Source organism: Scleropages formosus, chromosome 20 (assembly GCF_900964775.1).
Source record: "Scleropages formosus chromosome 20, fSclFor1.1, whole genome shotgun sequence".
Classification (NCBI taxonomy): domain Eukaryota; kingdom Metazoa; phylum Chordata; class Actinopteri; order Osteoglossiformes; family Osteoglossidae; genus Scleropages; species Scleropages formosus.
Window position 1 is genome coordinate 23,402,804 of NC_041825.1, and position 20,070 is coordinate 23,422,873.

Here is a 20,070-nt window from a genome sequence, read left to right on the forward strand (position 1 = left end):
ACCCACCAAAGAGCAGGACTGCGGTCCAACCCACTGCGCCACCGCATCCCCTTTTTCAGTTCAAAATAAGTTGTGACATTTATCATCTACACTTTTCAATGAACAGCAGAAGTGAGAAAGAAATTGTAGATATGTACATGGAGATACATATTTTAACACAAGGACAAAATGTGACAATGCTGAGATGTGGCACTCTCTGGAAGTTAATTAAAATACCTTTCTAACGTTGCGATATTTTATAGGACAATTATTTAAGTTACTTCATTATATATTTAGCTATCTTTGGATATCGTAAATGATTTAGAGTAGTTATTAAATAATATAATAATTGCCCAGCATGTTACACTTCACAGAAACACACAAAAACTGTCACGAAATGACTGATTCAAAATTAAAATTGTAAGGCGTGACTTCGTAAAACTTTATCTGAATGACTACATCTCCCAGGATCTAGGGAACTACAGCTCCCATAAGCTACCCCCTACAACGTCATAACAAAACATCAAGTCCCGTGAGCCTCCGGCGGGTTGCTATTGCCGGGTTCAAACGGTTCAACGTCAGAGAGCAATAGCGAGCGGGTGGCGGCGTGAATAGAGAAGGAAAACCTTATTCAAAAGTAAGTGTTTTAAAAACGACTGTTTTGGGTGATTATCCATTTCTGATAAGCTGAGTATTTTGTTATTTTTATAGGTACCTAAATAAGACGTTTATGTCGATAGCTCGTTCCGTGTGTTATTGACTACCGGCGGCAGAGAGCGCGCGTGGCGCGCGGGAGGCCGAGCCGGTCGCGAGCGCCGGCAGAATCGACGGCTGCGGTTCCGTGCTGTTTAAAGAGCTGTAGGTGCTCGACGTTGCCTAATTTACATTAATTTCCAGCTTTTGTGTTTTAGTTCTGTGTAAAAAAAAAAAAATAAAAAAATAAATAAATAGTCTGTGTTTAGACTTTTTGGTGGGGAATGTGCTGTGTGTGTTCTGAGTGTGAAAGAAAGTTCCGGTACATTTATTTTTATTGATTATTCACGTGACGTAGCCGGTCTCTCGTTGACAGATTTGAGATTCGAACTCCTCTGCTCTGGAATTAAAACTAACTAAATACTGAAATTCTATCTCGGCACTGAAATATTTCTGTCAAAATCCGAACTGATCGCTAATCAGAGTACAATTAATTATTAACAATTGTTTCTTGACTCAATCAGTGCTGTGTGTCAATTTGTTAGCTTTCCTCCTGTTAGTTACAAGAGGAAATAATATATTCAATCAAGTTGCTTAAAACTGATTTCATAATCTCCATTGATGAGGTTATAAAATTAAATGATCCATAATAATGAAATGTTACATGAGTTAGCAGGCAGATGCAAATCCTGGACTTGTTAAACTTGTACGTAAGAATGTTTCAATCTGTTTTATTTCTGTGTCACACATACGTGTGTGTATATATTATATAAATTATTAGTTTGTCTGTCTAGAGTACCTATTATACAGTCCTGTTTGATTTATGTGAGGTCTTAGTTGGGTTTTATTGTGAAATTGGTTTATCCAATAGGTGTGTTTATATCAAGGAAAATTCACTTTAAAACTATATTTTGCATTTTCATCCTAACAATTAAACTAATCTGGTTAATTAGATTTTATTAGCATCTCTTTTTCCAAGCTCCTGAAGGATGAAATCTTTTAAAAGAAGTATTGTTGAGTAATGTTGAACATAATTTTCTAATCATTTGGGTGGAATCTAATTACAAATGAGGAAATAGCAAATGTTAAATAGAAATAGAAATGGATTTCACTTTAATGAATGTTTAGCTTTTCATTGTTAATGAAGTTCCATTCAGTTAAATTTGTACCGGCTCAAAAAAATGCATCTAATTAACAATTTGATATAATAAATATGCTTTTTATATAGATGCACACATTGGATTGACATTAAAATACTTACAGTAATATTGAGCTTGTGGTTGTTTTAATTGGGCTAGTTCAGCTTTGTGTCCCTGAACTGAGGTAATTGGTGATTTAACTTGTTACTGGTAAACCTGTTTACTAATCTCATTAATACACTAATTATGTTGCATGCTTATTACTTTTGAATATCGCCCTCCCTTTCTGCAAACCAGTTAAAACAGTATACTGGACTTGCAGGTGTTTTTCAGGTGACCCCATGGCTTCGGATGACATTGCCCAGCTGGCCGAATCTCTGGCCAGGACCCAGGTGGGAGATGGTGAGCTGAGTTACAAAGGCCAAGGGCTCAAGCTGGATACTGCCCAGTCTGGTGAGAATAAATTCTCTTAATGTAGGAAATGATCACTGTCTATCATAAAAAAAAACACACACTTTTTTTTTTTTTTTTTTGAAAAGAAGAAACACAATACCATTGAATTGGCACAAGGACAATGTCCTGAAGAGCTGTCATTTGCATTGTAAATAGTTGGTAGCGCTGATCTGTGTTCTTGTCTGCTTCTGTCCATTATTCTGTGCTCTATCTTTTGCACCATACTGAACAGTACTTGTACTAGTCGGATGTTTATTAATTTACCAGCTTGCTGTGACTTTTAATCTGAATACTGTTGTTTTTTCCTTGCAGTTCAATATTCATATAGCTGTTTACTGTACCTGTGTCATAAACTGCAGTGGGGGGGGGGGAGAGTCAGCCATGTGAATTATGTGTGAATGTGCAGCGCAAGAGCTGGTGCAAGACATCAAGGAGTTCCAAGGGCTGAGGGCCCTGAGGCTGGAGGGGAATACAGTTGGGGTGGAGGCAGCGCATGCCATTGCTGGGGCCCTTGAGACCAAGAACCAGCTGCAGGTATTGATCCTTGACTCACACTGTAGTAGTGATCTTTAATGGAGAAATTCAGATTAAGACTAATTGGAATTACATGTTTAATATACTCTGTAATTTCCTGTGTGCTGTGTAAGGGCTTAATGTAAACTTTTTTTTAAAAGAATTAATATTAAAATGTCACTTGGTTTGACATAGCCTGTTGAAATGGACACAATAACTTATTCCTTATAAGTTCCTAACTTATAACTTATAAGGCGAGCGCCTGGTGGCCAGGTCTATGCCCACGGGGCCTGGCCGGGCTCAGCCCGAAGCCACAACGTGGAGCCGCTCTTCGGTGGGCTCACCACCTGCCGGAGAAACCGTAAGGGGCCGGTGCATTGTGATTTGGGCGGTGGTCGGGGCCGAGTGCCCGGCCGACCCAAACCTCGGGCGCCAACTCTGGTTTTTGGGACTTGGAATGTCACCTCACTGGCGGGGAAGGAGCCTGAGCTGGTGCGGGAAGTTGAGAGATACCGTCTAGATATAGTCGGGCTCACTTCCACTCACAGCTTGGGTTCTGGAACCACTCTACTCGATCAAGGGTGGACTCTCCACTATTCTGGCGTTGCCCAAGGTGAGAGGCGGCGGGCTGGTGTGGGCTTATTAATAGCCCCCCAGTTCAGCCGCCATGTGTTGGAGTCTACCCCGGTGAATGAGAGGGTCGTCTCCCTACGCCTTCGGGTCAGGGAACGGTCTCTCACTGTCGTTTGTGCTTATGCGCCTAGTGGCAGTGTAGAGCACCCGGCCTTTTTAGAGTCCCCGGGGGGCGTGCTGGAAAGCGCTCCCACTGAGGACTCTGTCGTTCTACTGGGGGACTTTAATGCCCACGTGGGCAGAGACAGTGACACCTGGAGGGGTGTGATTGGGAGGAACGGCCTCCCTGATCTGAACCCGAGCGGTGAGTTGTTATTGGATTTCTGTGCTAGTCACGGTTTGTCCATAACAAACACCATATTCATGCATAAGGGTGTCCATCAGTGCACTTGGCACCAGGACACCCTAGGTCGGAGGTCGATGATCGACTTTGTAGTCGTTTCTTCTGACCTTCGGCCATATGTCTTGGACACTCGGGTGAAGAGAGGGGCTGAGCTGTCAACTGATCACCACCTGGTGGTGAGTTGGATTCGATGGCGGGGGGAAAAAGCTGGACAGACCTGGCAGGCCCAAACGCATAGTGAGGGTCTGTTGGGAACGTTTGGCGGAGGCCCCTGTCAGAGAGGTCTTCAACTCCCACCTCCGACAGAGCTTCAACCAGGTCCCGAGGGAGGTGGGGGACATCGAGTCTGAATGGACTATGTTCCGCTCCTCCATTGTCGGTGCGGCGGTTCGGAGCTGCGGCCATAAGGTCTCCGGTGCCTGTCGCGGCGGCAATCCCCGAACACGGTGGTGGACACCGGAAGTAAGGGATGCCGTCAAGCTGAAGAAGGAGTTCTATCGGGCCTGGCTGGCTCATGGGACTCCTGAAGCAGCTGACAGGTACCGACGGGCCAAACGGAACGCGGCTCTGGCAGTCGCCGCGGCAAAAACTCGGGCTTGGGAGGAGTTCGGTGAGGCCATGGAGGAAGACTTTCGGTCGGCCTCAAAGAGATTCTGGCAAACCGTCCGGCGACTCAGAGGGGGGAAGCGGTGTTCCACGAACACTGTTTACAGTGGAAGTGGTGCGCTGCTGACCTCAGCTGAGGATGTTCTCGGGCGGTGGAAGGAGTACTTTGAGGATCTCCTCAATCCCTCCGACATGCCTTCCGTAGAGGAAGCTGAGGCTGGGGACTCGGAGGGGGACTCGTCCATTACCCTGGCTGAAGTTGCTGAGGTAGTCAAAAAACTCCTCGGTGGCAAGGCTCCGGGGGTGGATGAGATCCGCCCCGAGTTTCTCAAGTCTCTGGATGTTGTGGGGCTGTCTTGGCTGACACGCCTCTGCAGCATCGCGTGGAGTTCGGGAACGGTGCCTCTGGACTGGCAGACCGGGGTGGTGGTCCCTCTTTTTAAGAAGGGGGACCGGAGATTGTGTTCCAACTACAGGGGGATCACACTCCTTAGCCTCCCTGGGAAAGTCTATGCCAGGGTACTGGAAAGGAGAATCCGACCGATAGTTGAACCTCGGATTCAGGAGGAGCAATGCGGTTTTCGCCCTGGCCGTGGAACACTGGACCAGCTCTATACCCTCACTAGGGTGTTGGAGGGTTCGTGGGAGTTTGCCCAACCAGTCCATATGTGTTTTGTGGACCTGGAGAAGGCATTCGACCGTGTCCCTCGTGGCATCCTGTGGGGGGTGCTTTGGGATTATGGGGTTCGGGGCTCGTTGCTACGGGCTGTTCGTTCCCTGTATGACCGGAGCAGGAGCTTGGTTCGCATTGCCGGCAGTAAGTCAGACCTGTTCCCGGTGCATGTTGGACTCCGCCAGGGCTGCCCTTTGTCACCGATTCTGTTCATTATTTTTATGGACAGAATTTCTAGGCGCACTCAGGGAACGGAGGGTGTCTGTTTTGGTGGCCGCGAGATCTCGTCTCTGCTTTTTGCGGACGATGTGGTCCTGTTGGCTTCATCAAGTCAAGACTTGCAGCGTGCACTGGGGAGGTTTGCAGCCGAGTGCGAAGCGGCGGAGATGAGAATCAGCACCTCCAAATCCGAGGCCATGGTTCTCAGTCGGAAAAAGGTGGATTGCTCCCTCCGGGTTAGGGGGGAGTTGCTCCCTCAAGTGGAGGAGTTTAAGTATCTTGGGGTCTTGTTCACGAGTGAGGGAAAAATGGAGCGGCAGGTCGACAGACGGATCGGTGCGGCGTCCGCAGTAATGCGGTCATTGTACCGGTCTGTTGTGGTGAAGAGGGAGCTGAGTCGTAAGGCAAAGCTCTCAATTTACCGGTCGATCTACGTTCCTACCCTCACCTATGGTCATGAACTCTGGATCATGACCGAAAGAATGAGATCGCGGATACAAGCGGCAGAAATGAGTTTCCTCCGCAGAGTGGCTGGGCGCACCCTTAGGGATAGGGTGAGGAGCTCAGTCACCCGGGAGGAGCTCGGAGTAGAGCCGCTGCTCCTCCGCATCGAGAGGAGCCAGTTGAGGTGGCTCGGGCATCTGTTCCGGATGCCTCCTGGACGCCTCCCTGGGGAGGTGCTCCGGGCTTGTCCCACTGGGAGGAGGCCTCGGGGCAGACCCAGGACACGTTGGAGAGACTATGTCTCCCGGCTGGCCTGGGAACGCCTTGGGGTTCCCCCAGAGGAACTGGAGGAGGTGTGCGGGGAGAGGGAAGTCTGGAGTACTCTGCTCGGACTGCTGCCCCCACGACCCGGCCCCGGATAAAAGCGGAGGAAGATGGATGGATGGATGGACAATAACTTATTCAGTGTGAAGTTCTGGTTTTGTCTACCCTCAGGTCTGTTCTAATCAGTTATCCCAGCCTCGCATTGATGAAATTAGCATGCTTAGTCATTTAATTTCAATGTAGGACATTTACTTGCTTGTGGAAAGTTATTGATGGATAAGTGAAAGCATTCGGTTGATTTGTATGTGTGTTTGTGATAAATATTAGGTCTTTGTCACACAGTGATGAAACTGTTGCAGGAAACGACGCAGGAGGAATTATTTTTTAACTCAGTTTTTTCTTTCACACAATGAGATTATCTGTCAAAATATTATCCAAGCTTAACTGCTTTTATTCCCTTAATTTGATTGATTTCAGTCATGGCTTGCTTGGGTGTTGCTGGAATTGTTGACCTTGATTATTGTCATGGGTTCAGATGCTCAAATATTCTTGCTAATATTGTTTTAGTGACAATGCAGACATTATTTTTGAAATGTAGCCTCACAAATGTATCATATTTTTGAAGGCATTCAGAATACTGGTTGCCATCTTATGATGAAAGAATATTAAAATATTGACATATTTCAAGCCATTGCATTTGTTTCAATCTGTCTTGCCCATACCTTATCAGAACCAAAGGTTCTGTCCCTGGTCCACTGCTTCCATAATGGCTTAAATGTTACAGCAATGATGTGTGAATATGTTTTTACTGTCTCAATCTGTCTCAGTGCTGCTACTGGAGTGACATGTTTACTGGTCGCCTGCGGTCCGAGATCCCAGCAGCTTTGGTAAGTCATTTTTGTTTAAATATAGAGGAAGCATATTTACGCTTACATTTATTCATTTAGCAGATGCTTTACTCCAAAGCGAAGTACATCTCAGAGAAAAATACAATTTCTCTACCATAAAGAGTTATTAGGAGTGTTATCAGTTTGAGCTTTTCTTGATGGTAGTATTATGAGCCCAGTTCTCTTCTCTATTTGTTCCAGATGTCCCTGGGTACTGCCTTGATGACAGCAGGGGCCCGGCTGGTAGAACTGGATTTAAGTGACAACGCCTTTGGACCTGACGGTGTGAGGGGTATTGAGGCTCTTCTCAAGAGCACAGCATGTCACACCCTGCGGGAACTGAGGTTGAACAATTGCGGCATGGGCATCGGAGGGGGCAAAGTAACGTTCTGTTTGTTGTGCCACATCTTTAGAAGTTGATCGGAACATGAATTGACCAGCTTGTCATTTGTAACTTGGAGTGGGAGGCTGTGCCAATGTCTGTTATTGCAGAGTTGCCCATGTGTTTTCCAACAGATCCTTGCTGCAGCCCTGACTGAGTGCCACAGACAATCCAAGCTGGTAGGATCACTCTTCCAGCTGAAGGTTTTTGTTGCTGGCCGGAATCGACTGGAGAATGAGGGGGCCACGGCCTTGGCTCAGGCTTTCAAGGTATTGAGGCCCTGACGGTGGTCATTGCATCCTTTATGACAAATGGACTGTGTTGCTTTCAGTCGGTGTGTTCAGATCCCATCATGGGAAGTGCTGCTGTTTCATGGAGAAATTTCATTTGATTTTTCCAGTTGCGTAAGGTTTCTACTTCAGTGTATATAATGGTGCACATGCATTTCTGATATTCTTCTTGATATGCAGATCATTGGCACTTTAGAAGAGATCCACATGCCTCAGAATGGAATTAACCATCCTGGGGTGTCGGCATTGGCCAGTGCCATGCGGCACAACCCCCAACTGCGTGTCCTCAACCTCAACGACAACACGTTTACCAAAAAAGGTGCCATAGCCATGGCCCAGGTAATGTAGTCCAAGGAGGGCAATGCAGCTACAGCTCATAGTCAAGAGTGATTAATTGTGTCTGTAGGAAGAGCCATGAGTACAGTAAGACAATCCTCCAAATAAAGATGTTTATAAAGATACAGAATTCGTTATATACAGCAGACTTTTATAAGCATAACCCCCCTTTTGGTTTGTTGGTCTCAAGCTTAGTTTCTCACTTGTACAAACATACCATGCAGCAAGTAGCCAAACAGTTATTTGTGTCTTGTACCATGTTAACACCTCTTTTTTTCATGCCCTCTCACTGTCAGGCCCTAAAGCATTTGCGCAACGTTCAGGTGATAAACTTTGGCGACTGCTTGGTGCGCTCCCAGGGGGCTGTGGCTATTGCTGGGGCCTTGAGGGAGGGGCTGCCCATCCTCAAGGTACTGCCTGTTTCTGTTCCCACTCTGGATGCCCCTCTATTTGCACATTTCCATTTCTTTCATGAACACTTGTTATGGGATATCCATAGTAATGAATAGCTCCTGCATCACCTTTTATACCTGTAATTGGGTACATAGAGTAAAAGACAAAGTTATGTAGAAGCTGCTTAATGTGAATTCATCAGTATATCTAGTTAAATGGAAATATTTATGGTAGCGTAAAAAACCAGGTGTCTTGTATAAGCCGGAGATCTAGTCCTCTTTGCGCTGTGTGCAGGAGCTGAACCTGTCATTTGGAGAGATAACAGAAGATGCGGCTCTAGTGGTGGCTCGTGCAGTACAGGACAAGGCCCAGCTGGAGAAACTTGACCTCAATGGTACCCTCCCACTACAAAATGTCTACTGACTACGGAATAGATTAACATAAGTGTAAATAGCTATAAACAATAAGCATAACTTTCCTGCAGTAGTGTGCTGAATACATCTTTCTGGGTGTTTAGGTAACTGTCTGGGTGAGGATGGCTGCATAGCTCTGAAAGAGGCCATGGAAACCATGAACATGGGTGACATGCTGGGCTCTCTCAGGTACCAACCACTTTCATATTCTACGGTACTCTGGCTTAGTGTGGGGTGCTAAAGTTGTATGGATTTGTGTTTCGCTTGGCTCTGGATGGTAAAAATGAATATTTATGGTTCATCTGTTGAAATGTAGTTGTAATTAACACCATCTTCTGAAGCAGCTCTGGTTTGTTCATTATGGAATATTGTCACTGAAATAATAATTTAAATAATCCAGAGTTGTTGGATCTGACCCATTGCATTGACTTGTAGTTGAGAGAAATGGCTCATCCTGCATGGTCAAAATCATTTGCAGACATCAAAACCAAAGGTGTAGCATATAGAGCTGCTGTTGGAAATCTCAAACAACTGCTATCAAAGGGTGTATAGGGAAGTCCCAGAGAGAAATATGGGAACACTCACATCCAGAATTACACTGTCTGCAGTGATGATGAGGGGGAGGACGACAGTGGTGATTCAGAGGAGGACGACAGTGGTGATTCAGAGGAGGAAGAGACGGGAGAACCAGATGAGACAGAGGAGAATGGGGTAAGAAAGCTAAGAACTGTAGAATGAGATTTAATATCAATGTACCTTTCAGTGCTAAAGTTTATATTTAATGGATCAGATGTTTTCATGCTACAATAATTTTGAACTTAATGCCACTAAAAGCACTTTTTGAACAAGAAAGACCCTTATGTGAAAGTGGACCTTGACATACACGGTTGCTCTGCTGTACTCACATTCTCAGACTTTGGTGACCAGAACCGAAATGATCTGACCTTGTCATTTCAAAGAGAAAGTCCGTAAAGAACACTGGTTTTGTACCACATGGAAAAACATTTGGAGTACCTCCTATCAATTCTCTGGCAGGTTCCCAGCCCCCCTTCATCTCCTCGAACCCTTGATATGGCTTCCTTCTTCAGCGCTCCATCCCCTGACAGATTGCTCAACCTTGGGGCCAAGAGGACACAGCTTATTGAACAGCAGGTGAGTTCAGATTTTTATAAACATGTAAGAACAAGTAAACCTTAAAAAGGGGTTATACAGGGAGTTTGCCTTCCTTCTATTAACGGCGCTCCTCCCATCCTCCAGGTGGACGTGTCAGACACCAGCAAGACCGCTGTGGCCTTTCTAAAGATCTCATCCGTGTACCAGGAGGAGCCAGAGGTCAGGAGGGCTGTGCTGGAGAGCATTGGTGAGTGACCAACACAGCTACCAGGTCCCGACCTGCACAGCGTGTGCTGTTACTGTTATCTGTGCAGTCAGATGGATGTTTACTGGAGTGAGCCAGGTGCTTCACATTTCATGCACATGGTAAATCAATAGGTGGTGTGCTGTTCACATCTGACACATTGCTGTCGAAGGACCTGGGTTTGAATCGTTACCCTGAATTGATGCAGTAAAAACTTCACCTCTGTATACAAAGGTACAGAAGTAGGTTATTATGTAAACATGATGATGTAAGTTGCTTTAGAGAAAGGAATGAGCTAAGTGAATAAACAGTTCCCATTTTCCCTTCAGACATCCATATAGTCACTATTTTGCAGTCTGTCCATATCACTTCTCAGCTGTGTACCGGTACCTGACATGATCTCTGTCATCTAGATGCCTTGCTGAAGAATGCCTTTGCCAGTTCCTCCTTTGAGACCTATAGCTTCATTTCCACTCTGATGGTGATGTTGGGCCTCCACAAGGTACATTGAATATACACATCCACAAGCACAAATACACACTGACAATTTTGGAAGGCTATGTTTCACTCCTCTCTCTGTGTTCTTCACCAACATATCAGACCCATACCTTCTTGCCCTTCCTTAACCGCCCCATGATGAGCTGAATGCGGGTGTCAGTATTACCACCCTGACCCTTCTCCTACTTTTCCCATTACACCCTGCTCCTTCTATCTGCACTTCTACCAGATTGAGGATGGCACGAAGAGCGTTCCCGTGGTCCCAGGTCATCTGGTAGCCCTCGAGCATGCGGTGCGACAGGATTACTTTCCCCAAGAGCACATGAGCATGTTAGAGGCCCTTGTGTCCAGGTAAGGGGTTAGAGGTCTCCACCCACTCTCTCTCTCTGCCTCAATTACACAGTTGTAGAGATAAGAACATAACTGACTGGGGATATCATAAATCTGCACTTGATGGATGGGTTTTTTTTTTCCCCTCCCTCTTTTTTTAAAAGGCACAGCCAGGCCTTTGAATCCTGTGCCAGCGCTCGAAACAACCTACACACCACCCTGCAAAGACGGATCAGTCAACAATAATGGGCTCAGGTTTTGGGACTGCTGGCACTCCCAGCACACCAAGGCTCCAATATGCCTTCCAGGGTATCGACTTCTCAGGACAGACGGACACACAGGCCACCTTACTGCATCGTATGTACACAGTGACCCATACTGGCTGCATCTTGATGAACTTCGCTGCTGGGAACAGACAACAAGAGGTCACCAGACTGTATTGAGATCCCCACGGGAAATAAGGGACAGAACAGACTCCGTGTCTTAAAACCAGAGTGGTTACTCATTTGTATCTTTCTTCTTCTGTGTGTTTTTAAATAATATGTATACATGATGTTGTAAAGGTGTAAACTGTACAGAATATGTAAGAGCAGAATAGGCAGCTGTAGAAGTGAGGCTACCACATTGCACAGGATCTTCCTGCACCATTTTCTCCACTGTTACTACACAGGCTATGATTGGCAATGTCTTAGCAAAGTGTTCTTGGAAAAACAAGAAATGACCAATGTATTTAGGAATAGCACATTCGGGCTTTGGTGGATGTCTTGGTTTTGTATAGAGGAAAAATGATGGTCTGCTGTAGATCATGTGACACCTCAGGATATAAAGGGAACATGAGGTTATGTAAGTTAGTTTGGTGTTTATGTACACTGGTTCTCGCTGTAGATGTTTGTGTTCATGTTGTTGACCTACTGAATTGATCTAAAACAATTGTTTGTAGCTGTAGCGAATTTTGATGACTGCCCACATGAATAAAGTGAAGTTTTGTTCTACTTGTTTCATGCTGAATTAGGGTTTCCATGCAGCTGCAGGTCTGAAGCTGAATGTTGGAGAGATCCTTAACCATGTGCAAAAAAAAAAACTGAAGGGATGTCGGTTATGTAGCACACTCTTTTCATAACCATGTACAGACAATATATGGTCTTATTTCAGGAAGGCTTCAATGCCCATCATAACAAACTACTCATAAATCACACTACCCCAAGCAATGATGTTCCTTTTTTATGTGGCTTTTTTTTTTTTAAACAGTTCTAATTTACCCACCTGCACAGTTTCTGCCAGTGTCCAAGCTGACCACGGTCTTCTGCTCACCATGCATCCATGAGTTTGCCCTTGAGAGTTAATGCATAGAGTCCTGTCCTGCATCACCATAGTGCAACTGTCCAGTGGCCACCTTACTTCAATGTCCCTTTTACACTGGTGGTTATGGAACATGTGGAGCAGTAACTATTTCTCATTTAACCTTGGATCCATTTTATATAGACTGGGTGAAGAAGATGGGAGTCTTGGGGAGATGAGCTGTAGAATTTATTTAGGTTGAGGTGAATTTTACATGGACACATACAGGGGCAGCAAGGACATCGAGTCTGGTGTTTCTTCCAGTTGATTGTATTTCTTGCTGAGAAGCTTTGAGTATATTGTGGTACTGTCAGTTGCTGAACTCCAGAAGTTGAAGGTGAGAATTCCACTCTGCGGTGAGAGGTGGGGGAGGGAAGAAGGGAAGAGACCTGGATGGTTTTTTTCATCGTTTATTTGCAGAAGCCTGTTAGTAGCTGAGAGGCCAGCGTCTACATGGAAACACGACACTTCTTTGTGTGGTAGACTGACGGCCAGGGGAGCTCCTCATTTATTCATTCTTGCTGGCCAGATTTGCGATTTCCTACCTTGGCTGGACAGGAGAAAATCCGATTCTTCCGAATAGTCTCATCTTTCATACCGTGTAAGTTGCTTTTAATATTTGGATGCCTTTGATCGGTTGTGAGTGGAAGTGGCTGTTCTGCGGAAGACTCTCCAGTCCACACCTTACTGACGAGAGCTGGTGCATGAACTACAGTATCTTCACATTTGGTATCCCACAACTTGTGTGTCGCAACATAAACATAGTTTGGGATGCAGGAATACATGTAACGCATTGTCAATGTTTTAAGGAAATTATTTTATGTTTAAAAAAAAAAAATTACTAGGGAGGTGATCTGGAATCGTGGCTATTTGGATAGTTTTATGCAGCTACTCGTGCGATGAATGTTGATTCATGTGGTGGAAAGTAACTTAAGAATCATGCATCTGCATCCAAGTCTTTCTCCTAATGAACACATTGTATTTTCCATGAGATGTACGTCGCTTGGGAGAAAAGCATCTGCTAAATGAATACATGTAAATGTATTATGTTTCTGAAAAATTTGTATATGAAACGGATTGAAAGAGGGCAGTCGGTCACGATTGTTGAGCCTAGAGCCTCGTTTTAGGGGGCACGTGGGCCAGACGAGCACAACCAAGGAGAAGCCTCTTCCGATGAACGTTTAAAAAAATTAAAAAAAAAAAAAAGCATCGTTGCGATACCCTTCCCTCATGTTTCATTTTTGTTTTCAATATGTCATCTTCTAATAATCGTCTTTCTCTTATACTTTGCATTGTTCCGTCCGCCTCCTGAGAAGAGATGTTGCTGTGATCTGATCGTGTCCCTGGAGTTCGTTCAGTTGCAAAATTAAGGTCTCCCCCCTTGTCTCGTCCACAAAGGTTAGCTGGCTGCACCACTGCAGTATGTTGTCAAATAGGGGGCCAGTGTGTATCTAGGCAAGTCGTGTGTGTATATTTGTGTGTGTGGCAGGCTCCGTTACCCAGCAGCCCATGCGAGTTTGTTCAAAACTTACGAGTGTGTGAAACTGCCGTCACTGACATGTAAATGAAGATGTGGAATGTCCACCATTTGCACCAGAGCCCTTCACCCACACACCTCAGTATAGTACAACTAGAAGGGTTCAGACATGCAGGGACCGTTTCGCTTCTGCTTTAGATACAGGAAACCGTTTCCTTGCAATTTTGCAAGTAAATGTTGAACTGCATCCCTCTTCTGGTCGCCAGGTGCGTCTTATGGGTTTTGCCGTTCCGTCCGACCTGGTCGTGCTGCTCCTCCTCATCAGCACCCAGGCAGTACATCTCAGAAAATGTCCCAGAACGTGCGTGTGTGACGATGTCAAGCTCACCGTGGCCTGCGTCAGGAAAAATCTGACACGAGTTCCCACCGCTGTCAGCGAGGTGAGGGACGAGGACACACGTGTGGGGGCTTCTATAACAGCCCACCTGCCTAAATACAAAGCCTTCGCTCAACCTTTGCTTCTGTTCCCTTTGTCAAGCGTGCGTTTCATAAACCTTCGGCATCCATCCGTCTCCACATCCACTGTTTGATCTTCCACACCCTCAACACATGCAAACACACACTTCGGACTCACCGCGTTCCAATCCCTACCAGATCACAGTGAAGCTGGACTTGAGGGGCAACAACATCCAGGAGCTGCCGACGGGGGCATTCCGGCACATCCCTTACCTCACCCACCTGTCCTTGCACCGCTGTGCCATCCAAAGGGTGCAGGAGGGAGCCTTCCGCAGTCTGGGGCGCCTAGTGTTCCTCGACTTGGCCAACAACAACATCGAGATTCTATATCAAGTGAGTTGCCTCTCTTCTATTGGGAACGTGTTTAGACAAAAACGTATGTGCCATTAATGTTTTTAATACACACACACACATTGTCTGAAACCACTTGTCTCAAGCGGGGTCGCGGTGAGCCAGAGCCTAACCCGTCAACACAGGGCATAAGGCTGGAGGGGGAGAGGACACACCTCGGACAGGACGCCAGTCCGTCACAAGATGCCCCAAGCAGGACTCCAACCCCAGACCCACCAGAGAGCAGGACCCAGAAAAACCCACTACACTACAGCACCCCCTCACGTTTTTAATAGTGTATAGTAAAACAAGTAGGGTTGGCATGGTGGCACAGCAGGTACTGCCAGTGCCTCACATCTCCTCGGCTGTGGGTTCAGATCCAGTTTAGTTTGTGTGGAGATCAAATCCTATACCCATGCTTGGTGGGTTCCCTCACACAGGCCAAAGACGTATCTCAGGTGAACCGGTGATTCTATATTTGCATGCGTCATCAAATGAGTGTATGATTGTTCTGCAATGTACTTGATCCCATCCAAGCTGTTCCCTGCTTCACGCAGTATATTTCCAGGATGGGCTCCATAGCACCGTGACCCTACACTGGGCAACGGGTGTGTGAAAAATGACTGAAGAAATATTCCCATGTTGAACTTTATTATCACGAAAACAATAATTCATTCATTATCCACAACTGCTTGTTACACACACACTCTAAAACGAATCGTGCCATGTTTTCATTAGACGTACAGTATAATAAAAATCTAATTTGAGTAATCTTGGAATGCATTTTTCCCACAATGGACGTTATCCCTGTACCAAGGTGTGCTACTTAAAGATGTTCAGTACATTGTGTTCCACTCTGAATAACTGGGTGGTCCAGGGCTTTATGTAGGTTCCCCTTCACTGGCACATCTTACAGCTTGATTTCCTTCTCTGCTGGTGGACAGGAGTCATTCGATGGCCTTTCCTCCCTGAAGCAGCTCCTGCTGGACCACAATCGTGTGGAGGAGATCCAACCTGGAGCCTTCAGCCAGCTGGGCTTCCTGAACCTGCTGTCCCTCACTCACAACCAGCTGGTCTACCTGCCCAACATGGCCTTCCAGGGCCTGCAGAACATCAAGTGGCTGCGGCTCAGCCACAACTCCCTCAACAACCTGGCCCCAGAAGCCTTTGGCAGTCTCCTCACCCTGGCGCGCCTCAGCTTGGACCACAACGAACTACAGTTCTTCCCCACCCTGACCATGACCAGGTAAGGTCTACTTCTGCAGTAGGTGGCCATTGCAGTCAGTCAGGAGTCCACCACCACCTGCATGTTCAGGTCACTCATGGGATGGTTCAGAAGACTGCAAAGAGAACACAGGAAGCCCCACACACACACACACACACACACACACACACACACACACACACACACCTGAAGCCACTTGTCCCATTCGGGGTCGTGGGGAACCAGAGCCTAACACAGGGCGCAAGGGACACACCCAGGATGGGACGCCAGTCCATCACAAGGCACCCCAAGCGGGGCTCGAACCCCAGACCCGCCACACAGCAGGACCCGGCCAAGCCCGGTGTGCCACTGCACCCCATCGCTCCTGATCACGTGATTGTCCAGCACAAGTCCAAAGACCGAGGACATGTTGCTGGAGACTAGTTTTCGCTCGTGAGGCATTCAGTTAACAAATGTGATGAGCAGATGAGACACCGTGTCCTCCCAGCTCATCTACAGCAGATCCTTGAGATGTAAGACACCTGCGTCTTGTTTGGATTTCACTCTCCTGTCCAGATCCTCCCGCACAGCTGCTGTCCAGGTCGCTCAGGTGGACTCGCACTTTTCAGTGGCACTGCTCTTGCTACATGCTACATTTTTCTCCATCGGCTCATTATTGGTTCAAAGTCTCCCAACAAGAAAGATTTTGACTTGCTGCTCAACATGAGCTAACCAAAAACTTGAGTGCTGCACCATTGAATGGCTACAGGTGCTTGACACAGGTGAGGACACCACCTCTCTGCAGCTGACTCCTCTTCCTACAGGCTGCCACAAGTCACCCGGCTGGATCTAGGCCACAATCCCATAACCTACCTGGGGGAGGAGACTATATCCATGCCCAAGCTCACGCACCTCTTCATGGACCACATGTCCCTGCAGGATTTCTCCATGGCAGCACTGGCTTTCTCCCCCCGGCTCGTCCACCTGGACCTGAGCCACAACCAGCTGCGTGTTCTGCAGCCCCTGGTGGGACCTGCTCAGCTGACCCGCCTCAATCTGACAGGCAACCCAATCCACTGCAGCTGTTACCTACGGCCCCTCAGGGAGTGGGCTCTCAGCGGCTTCGTGCGCTTGGCAGGTGCGTGTGCCAGACCTCCTCATTTCTCTGGGGAGAACCTGGAGGCCCTGCACCCCACCGAGTTGCGGTGCCAGAGCCAGGAGGCCATGCTGGAGGCGGAGTTGGAGGAAATAAACAGGGCTACCTTGACCACCACCCCTGTCCCGAGTAACAAGATCCAGTGCCCCTCAAATTGCGACTGTGAGGTGAGAACAGTTGGCCTTTAACCAAACAGGAGGGAAAACCGCTGAGAATGGGGTATTTGTGGAGCTTCACGCTCAAGGTCAGGAGCAGCTCAACATAGAAGGCCCTTTGACCAATCCGCTGTTGCAGTAAATACATTTGGACCTCGATTTACAAACACAGTTTGGACTGGAAGTCTATTCTTAGCTTGAATTGTTCATAAGTGCAGCAACTCACTCACTTTCGTTAACCGCTTGTCCTGGTCAGGGTCGTGGCGATCCAGAGCCAATCTTGGAATCACGGGGCACAAGGTCGGGGAGGTACACCCTGGACAGGGAGCCAGTCCATCGCAGGGTAACCAGACACAGTCAGAGACATAGTCACACATAAAGAACAATTTAGCATCCAATCACCTGAAGAGGACAGTGTCTTTGGACTGTGGGAGGAAACCGGAGCACCGGAAGGAATCCCTAGTGAACACAGGAGGGCATACAAGCTTCATACAGATAGAGCTGGTATCAAACCTAACCTACTTTTCCACCTCCACCAGGGTGAGACCCACCACTCCAGCTGTGAGAACCGTGGCCACACCAAGGTGCCCCATGGCTTCTCACCGGACACCCGCTTCCTGGATCTGAGGGATAACCACTTCCATTACATCCCCAGCCACAGCTTCCGTGGCCTGGTCCAGGTGGTCTCCCTGCACATCCAACGCTGCAAGATCCACGAGCTGGAGGGCGCCACCTTCTCGGGCATGAAGGCCTTGGTCTACCTGTACCTCTCCGAGAACGACCTTTCCTCCCTGAGTGCCCAGACCTTCCGTGGTGCCCCAGAACTGACCTACCTCCACCTTGAGAAGAACAAATTTGCCCGGTTTCCTTGGGAAGCCTTCAAGCTGTTGCCAAACCTCCTCTCGCTCCACCTGGAGCACAACGCCATCAGCAGGCTGGAGCAGGGAGTGCTGGCTGGGGCCAAGAGGCTGAGGGAGCTCTACCTGACAGGTAACGTCATCAACATGGTGGCCCCCAATGCTTTTGACTCCGCCTCCGCTCTGGATACCCTCCACATGGGCTCGAACCAGCTGAAAGAGGTGCCAGCTGAGGCACTCGGCAAATTGTCTCACCTGGCTGAGCTCCGCCTCTCGAAGAACCCCATTCGCTGGGTGGGACCCAGTGCTTTTCTGCCATTGGCTGGCAGTCTGAAACATCTGTATCTCAATGGATTGGGCTTGGAGAAGGTAAGAGGATGGGCTGTACCTTGTACATTTCGTTTAGCAGATAAGTTAATTTTTCGACTGCAGTGTTAATTCCTTTAGTTTCCTGCAAGGTTGCAGGTATCATGGCTGGTAACCATTTCCAGTACAAATCCCAATTCTCTTTACATTTTTCAATGTGTCTGACACTCTTCTCCAGAACAACTTACAAAGTAGGGTTTGTACACTAACCAACTTAAAATGTACTTTTCATGCAGATGCGTAATGTTTTTGTATCAGTTCAGGATAAGTATACTACATGGCAGGTACTAAACAAGGCAACAGCTCAAAAGAAAAACTATACTATTATACCCTTGAGCTTGGTGCTTAATCCCAAGTAAACCTCAGACTGTACATGGTTAAATTACAACTGTCCCCTGCATACATCACTTTAGATGAAAGCATCTGTTGAATGTCAGCTGTAATAATTATGGTAAACAATCAATCACTGGCTACTGGTGTACCTGCTGCCTTTGGACTCGGAATTCGAACCTACGATCTCTATTTCCTGCTGTAGTACCCTTCTGGAAGGTACTTACCCTTTCCCTTCAGTAAAAATTACCCAGCTGTATAAACTGTAGGCAGGTTAATGGCACAAGTTGCTTTGGAGAAAGATGCCAGTTCAGTCAGTAACTATAAATAACTAAATAAATAACTTTTAAATATTAACTTTGTGTGCATCCCATGGCTCTCCTACAGATGTCCAAGGAGGCCCTGGCAGGCCTGGGTCCTGGGCTGCAGAGCTTGTTCCTGGAAGAGAATCAGCTGGAGGAGGTGCCCTTGCTAAGCCCCCTCACGGGGCTGAAGGTGGTCAACTTGGCTGAGAATCCCCTGCTGTGCGACTGTGCACTACTGCCCCTGCGCAAGTAAGGGGACGGAAGAGCACTGCCTCTACCTCACACATTAATATACCAAGCGCCTTGTCTGTGCACAGTCCAAACACTTCTGTACACCTGCAGGCGCACAGTTACGATGTACAGTAGTGATCTGTACGCAGGGTAGGAGGGTGGGGGGCCCCCCTTTTGCCACATTAGACAAAAGGCTCGTTGGATCTCAGCCATAAAAATGCATGACTGTGCTTTTCCCGCAATGCCCTACCCTCTGTGAAGACTCCACACAAATACCTGTGTGCATACATGCACTGGGGTTTCGTGCAGTTGTCAGTCAATGTTCTAGAAATCTCTGATTCAGTTCTTTGCCTTCCTGTCGAACTCTACCCTCCCCAAAGTCCCCGTAGGCACTGTGCTGTTCTTCAAGTCCCTTTTTTTTTTTTTTAATTTAACCTTTCTGACCTGTTCCCCTCTCTCACTTGGCCCAGGTGGATTGACACGGTGAACCTGACAGTGAGCGCCACCTGTGGACACCCATCAGAACTGCGGGGTCAAGAGGTCAAGGATGTCAAGATCTTCAAAAGCTGTCCTGGCGAAGGGTCGCCCCCCACCAAACAAAAGGCTTCCAAGACCTCCAAACCCAAATCCACACATGCAAAGACCCCCAAGTCTACTAAAGCCAAACCAGCACAAATTAAGGTGCCCAAAACCACCAAACCCAACCCAACACACCTGAAGACCCCCAAAGCAAAGGCACACAAGAGCCATGGGTAAAATTAGCAGCCGGCCCCTAAAATCAGTGTAACACCATAGCTTTGCCAGCACACAAGCGACACATTCATTAATAATGATAGATGGTAGCATAATGGTTAGTGTCACTGCATTTGGATCCAAAGGTTGCAGGTTCAATCTCCACCT

General features: G+C 47.2%; 2 protein-coding genes across 3 annotated transcripts; both read left to right on the forward strand.

Moving 5' to 3' along the window:
* Positions 1–539: 539 nt before the first annotated feature.
* LOC108939769 (ran GTPase-activating protein 1-like) lies at positions 540–11,867 on the forward strand. 2 transcript variants are annotated; one of them, XM_018761370.2, is made up of 16 exons: positions 540–616; positions 2,134–2,264; positions 2,671–2,798; positions 6,847–6,906; positions 7,108–7,287; positions 7,423–7,557; positions 7,759–7,917; positions 8,211–8,324; positions 8,602–8,701; positions 8,825–8,909; positions 9,329–9,431; positions 9,756–9,872; positions 9,978–10,080; positions 10,491–10,579; positions 10,805–10,926; positions 11,070–11,867. In XM_018761370.2, exons 2-16 carry the CDS (start codon positions 2,153–2,155, stop codon positions 11,149–11,151), a joined length of 1,689 nt encoding a protein of 562 aa, XP_018616886.2. In that variant the 5' UTR covers positions 540–616; positions 2,134–2,152; the 3' UTR covers positions 11,152–11,867. The 2 variants fall into 2 exon arrangements, with proteins under 2 accessions (XP_018616886.2, XP_029102367.1); XM_029246534.1 differs by having other exon boundaries at positions 545–616; positions 2,145–2,264.
* Positions 11,868–13,995: 2,128 nt separating this feature from the next.
* On the forward strand, positions 13,996–20,054 carry chadlb (chondroadherin-like b). Its single transcript, XM_029247001.1, has 7 exons — positions 13,996–14,160; positions 14,375–14,569; positions 15,436–15,812; positions 16,595–17,093; positions 17,621–18,307; positions 19,022–19,188; positions 19,641–20,054. The coding sequence occupies exons 1-7, from the start codon at positions 13,996–13,998 to the stop codon at positions 19,924–19,926; spliced, it is 2,376 nt and encodes a 791-aa protein (XP_029102834.1). The 3' UTR covers positions 19,927–20,054.
* The last annotated feature ends 16 nt before the right edge of the window (positions 20,055–20,070 follow it).